At 34.4% G+C, this 6000-nt stretch overlaps 1 protein-coding gene across 1 annotated transcript in view; it reads left to right on the forward strand.

The window, feature by feature from the left end:
• The window catches only part of HMGA2 (high mobility group AT-hook 2), a 209690-nt gene that overhangs the window by 182581 nt on the left and 21109 nt on the right, over window positions 1–6000 (forward strand). The window contains exon 4 of the mRNA XM_069080914.1: window positions 2304–2336. Within this exon, the coding sequence (XP_068937015.1) occupies window positions 2304–2336 (33 nt within the window). The remainder of the gene's footprint in view (window positions 1–2303; window positions 2337–6000) is intronic.

A 6000-nucleotide genomic window follows, 5' to 3' on the forward strand; every position in this document is an offset into this window, starting at 1 on the left:
ATTGTATTCCTGAGCCGTACCTGGCCTTGTCTGGACTTCTGTGACTCTGGAAGAGATAGTGAGGCTCCTCACTTAAATCCAACTCACACACAGGTCAAGACATCACCCATCAGTCACTATTTTACCCCAATATCAAGAAGTCATTGGTCTTAATTGAAAACAAAGTATGGACGACAATGGAAATATCGGGATGGCAACTAAAAGGCCTGGATTGACATCTAGGGTCTCTCATTGTTGTTGTTCCGTTGTTTCAGTCGTGTCTGATTCTTCATGACTCCATCTGGGCTTTTCTTGGCAGAGATACTGGAGTGGTTTGCCATTTCCTTCTCCAGCTCATTTTACAAATGAGGTTAAGTGACTTGCCCAGGGTCACACAGCTACTAAGTGTCTGAGACCAGATTTGAACTCAGGATGAGTCTTCCTGACTCAAGAGCCAGCACTCTGTCCACTGCATTATCAAGGTGTCCCTGCTACCTAGGCCCTACTGCTCAATAACAGTCTAATTTGAAGAAGTCAATCCATTCACTTCTCTGAGCCTTAATTTCCTTATCTCAGACATTTAAGAAAATTACATTTATACCACCAATTTTGTGGTAAGGATCAAATGAGATGATATATATATGAAAATGCTGTAAAATAACAAAGTTGGGATGGCTAGGTGGTGCAGTGAATAGAGCACCAGCCCTGGAGTCAAGAGGACCTGAGTTCAAATACAGCCTCAGACATGTAACACTTACTAGCCATGTGACCTTGGGCAAGTCGCTTAACCCCCATTGCCTTGCCTTCCCCCCTTCAAAAGACAATAAAATAAAATAACAAAGTACTATGTGTGCATATATATGTATATATGGCCACATATAGTTAGTAATTTACATAGTGTTTTATAGAATTACTTTAATCTTTTCAAAATTTGTCCTTTTTTAAAATTACAAACTTGAAAAATGTTCACAAATGTAAACATTTCCCTACACAAAGAATAGGGGGGAAAAGAGTGCATAGGACAGTGAATTTTCATTTTTTAATATAGCAGTTTGAACATTGCCCTTCTTGTCTGTGTCCCCTTCTAAACTTCCTTCTGTGCATTTTTAATAATGTATTGATTCTCTTTTCTTTTTAGTTTTGCTATAATTGCCTTCCCTACTCCCTATGTTATTCTCCTTTATAAAATTGTTCCCTTGTAATAAATAATATAATAAAAATAATAATAAAGAAATAATGTAGTTGAAAGAAAAAAAAGTCATCCACAATTGTATGTGTCATTCTGCGCCCTAAACTATCACCTCTCTGCCCAGGGGTGCATACATCATGTATGCATCAGTCTTCTAGAGTCATGATTTATCATTGAATTGATAAGCATTCTCAAAGCTTTCATAACTGCTCTTCTTATGATGTTATTGTTGTTAAAAATTGTTCCCCTGAACCTACTCAACTCATTTTGCATCAGTTTCATATGAGTATCCCCATCCCTTTCATTATTTGTTGTGATATATTAAGTTCAAGAATGATAATTTTCTGCCATTCCCCAGTTGATGGGCACCTACTTTATTTGCAATTCTTTGCTGCAACAACAACAAAAAACTATATTTGTACATAGGCATTCTTTCTTCCTTTGATCTCTTTGGGGTATAAGTCTAGTAGTGGTATTGTATTACTTCATGAAGGGGTATGCAAGTTTCACGACTTCAAGATGGTTGCTCCAAACTTCTTTTTGGAATGGTTGGACCATTTCATGACTCCAATAAGCGCATGTGTGTTTATCTTTCCAGATCCATTCAAATGTTGCCACTTTCCTTTTTTGCTATCTTGCTCAGTTTGATGAATGTAAGATAGAACCACAAAATTGTTTTAGTTAGCATTTCTCTTATTATTAGTGGTTCTTTCTCACTTTTTTCATTGTTTCTCTTGAGATTCTTGACTTTTCTCGCTCCTTAAGATGAATATTTCATGGTTTGTCTAGGTACAATAAGTAGGCAAACTTTGGTAGTTTGACTGATGTGGCAATGTATCTATAAACAATTTAAGTAATATTGCCATTTTTATTATGATGGCACAACCCAACCATGAGCAATTAATATCTCTCTAATTTATTTATCTTTGTCTCTACAAATAATGGTTTCTAGTTGTATTCATATAATTCTTGTATGTGTCTTGGTAACCAGACTCTTAGATATTTTATAAAGAATCATTTTAATCTTGAAGCATATTCTTAACCTTATTTATAAATATATAAATTTAATCAAAATAATTCTTACCTTTGTCATTTATTTACATTTAATACTGCCTTTTTTTTTTCTTTCTCTCAGCCACAACAGGTGATTCAAAAGAAGCCTGCTCAGGTAAGATATTAATTATCATTAATTCATTGTCTGGTTACTATTGGTAGTTAAATGAAAGTAATTCCTTCCCACATTTGTCCCTTTCACTCCATTCCCACATAATACATGCAATCCTTTCAATCGGTATTTTTCTATTTAGTTTCTTAGAACAGAAAGTATTACTGTTACTAAAAATTTCTCTTTTAATAGGATTGTATTCCTCATATTTGAAGAAATATAGTATGAAGAGAATGTAGAGCTTATATTTAATTTATTTTGTCTCAGTTTTTTTTTGATGTATAAATTAGAAATAATAGAACACAAGTTTGATGTGTAAGTTCTTGGGGTAAGAAGTATTCAGTCACAACTTGAGACTTACAGATCAAAAACTGAGACCTCTGTCATCCAAAGATTGTTCTAGCTAAGTTTGAGGCTCACTGCCAGAAGGATAGCCACCAGATGAAGAGTATTTTAAAGGCATAGCTATCCCCTTGTGTCAGCAAGCACCCCAGCGTCCCCAGGGTGTCTGCCAACACAGGTTCTTAGATCTGCTTTGTTAAAGGAAACCAACTCAAAATGGGTTAACAAGCTTACTTTAATCAGTCAGATATGTGTCATTTACCTAGTTCAGGGGAAAAAGGTCAGCACCCCGAACTTCAGAATATACAGACAGAAGTATCAAGTAGACATGTTTCCAAACTGTCCAATCATTACATCCATACCAAATCAACATCTGGGTTTCAACATCTGGGTTTTTCAAAGCTGAGGGGGGCTCTCAACAATGGCTTCCCAGAATCCAGATCAAATCACAGAACACTTCTCAAAGTGAGCCCCAAAACAAAGCTACACATCAGAGCTTATATAGCCTTCTCCTGGCTCAGAGAATGTAACAACCTTCTGGAACCACTGGCCAATCAAGAAGTATCTACCGAAAAACAAGCCTCCCATCCCAGGCTCCAGGTGCACTTTAGCCTAGGGGCAGGGAAGATCTTAAAAATTTACATTCCCATTACACCCCTGAAGACTGGTTACTAAAGTATGGAAAAAGTTGTCATTTTGTGTCAATGGGGTAAATGCTCACAGTGATGAAATCACAACTCTTTAGAAATACAGAAGTAACTTTCACAAATTAAAAAACAAATTAGGGTAAGAGGCAAGATGGCAGAGTAGAACCAGAAATTCACCTGAACTTTTTTAAATTCCTCTCCAAACAACTTTAAAATAATGCCTCAAATTGAATCTGGGAGTGGTAGAACCAGCAAAAGCTTTCCCCAGAACCAGATGGATTCATAAACAAATTCTACCACACATTTAAAGAACAATTATTTCCAATACTAGATACACTATTTAGAAAAATAGGCAAAGAAGAAGTCTTGGCAAATTTTTTTTATGACATAAACCAGGAAGAGCCAAAACAGAGAAAAAAACTATAAACCAATTTCCATAATGAATATTGGCACAAACATTTTTTAATAAAACACTAACAAGGAGATCATAACAATATATCACAAAGGTTATATACTCTGACCAGGTGGGATTTATTCTGGGAATGGAAGACTGGTTCAATAGTAGGAAAATGATCAACATAATTGACCATATTAATAACAAAAACAACAAAAATCATTATGATTATATCAATAGCTGCAAAAATAAAAACCTTTGACAAAATGCAGCACTCATTCCTTTTTAAAAACACTAGAATGTATAGGAATAAATGGAGCTTTCTATTTTTCTAAAACTAACAGCAAGCATTATATGTAATGGGGATATGCTAGAAGCCTTCCCAGTAAGATCAGGGATGAAGCAAGGATTTCCATTATCACCAATTTTATTCAATATTGCATTAGAAATGCTAGCTTTAGCAATAAGACAAGAAAAAGAAATCAAAGGAATTGGAATAGGCAATGAAAAGACAAAACTGTCACTCTTTGCAGATAATATGATGGCATACTTAGAGAATCCTAGACAATCAATTAAGAAACTATTTGAAATAATCAAGAACTTCAGGAAAGTTGCAGGATATAAAATAAACCTACATAAATCACTTAGCATTTCCATATGCTACCAACAAAACCCAGAAAGAGTAGATAGAGAAATTCCATTTAAAATACCTGCAGACACTTTGAAATCTGCCTGCTGAAACAAACCCAAGAACTTTATATACACAATTACAAAACACTTTTTACACAAATAAACCCAAATCTAAATAATTGGAGGAATATCCATTATTCAACAGTAAGTTTGAATCAATAAAAATGACACCTCTACCTAAATTAATCTACTTATCCAGTGCCATACCAAAGTACCAAAAATTATTTTATAGAGCCAGAAAAATAATAATAAAATTCATCTGGACAGACAAGAGCCAAGAATATCAAGGGAATTGATGTAAAAATAATATGAAGGAAGGTGGCCTAGCAGTACCAAATCTCAAACTGTATCTCAAAGTGGTAATCATCAAAAAATTTGGTACTATCTAAGAAATAGAGTGGCGGATCAGTGGAATAGAGAAGGTATGCAATATAGTAGTAAATGACCATAATAACCTAATATTTGATAAAGGCAAAGATCCCAAATTTGGGGACAGAAATTCACTTTTTGACAAAAATTCCTGGGAAAACTAAAAAGGAGTTTGGCAGAAACTAAGTGTAGACCAACCTCTCAAACTGTATATGAGGATTAGTTCAAAATGGGTACAGGATTTATACATAAAGGGTGACATCATAAGGAAATTAAGGGAGCAGGAAAATTTTTACCTTTGAGATCTATGGATAAGAGAAGAATTCAGGACCAAAAAAGAGACACAGAACATTATGAGATATAGAATAGATAATTTTGATTACATGAAATTAAAAAGCTTTTGCACAAACAAAGCCAATGCAGCCAAAATTATAAGGAAAACAGAAAACTGGGGAAAAAATTTGCAATGAGTGTCTCTGATAAAAACCTCATTTCTCATCGAGAATTGAGTCAAATTTATATTAAAAATATATATTAAGTCATTTCCCAATTGATAAATGGTCAAAGGATATAAACAGTCAGTTTTCAGAAAACTAATGCATTGTTGGTGGAGTTGTGAACTAATCCAACTATTTTGGAGAATAATTTGGAACTATGCTGAAAGGGCTGTAAAACTGTGCATATCCTTTGACCCAATAATACTACTGCTAGGTCTATATCCAAAAGACATCCAAAAATAAGGAGGAAAGGACCTATTTCTACAAAAATATATATAACAGATTTTTTTTTTTTTGTGGTGGCTAAGAATTGGAAATCAAAGGGATGCCCATCATTTGGGGAATGGATAAACAAGCTGTGGTATATGATTGTAATGGAATATTATTGTGCTTTAAGAAATGACAAGCAGGATGATTTTCAGGAAAACTGAAAGGCTTACATGAACTGATGCATAGTGAAGTGAAAGGAACTAAGAGAGTACTGTACACAGTAACGGCAGTATGGTTCAGTGAAGAATTGTGAATGACTTAGCTATTCTCAGCCATGCAGTTTTCCAAAACAATCCCAAAGGTCTAAAGATAAAGCATAATATCCACCTCCAGAGAAAGAGCTGATATTGATTGAATACAGACTGAAGCATGCTGTTTTTCACTTTCTTTCTTTCATTTTTTTCTTTTATTCAAATCTTTGTGTACAAAATAACTAATATGGAAATGTTTTGCATAAT

This window comes from Petaurus breviceps, unplaced genomic scaffold, assembly GCF_028583685.1.
Source record: "Petaurus breviceps papuanus isolate PSGF00001 unplaced genomic scaffold, PetGlider_PUasm1.0 154, whole genome shotgun sequence".
NCBI lineage: Eukaryota > Metazoa > Chordata > Mammalia > Diprotodontia > Petauridae > Petaurus > Petaurus breviceps.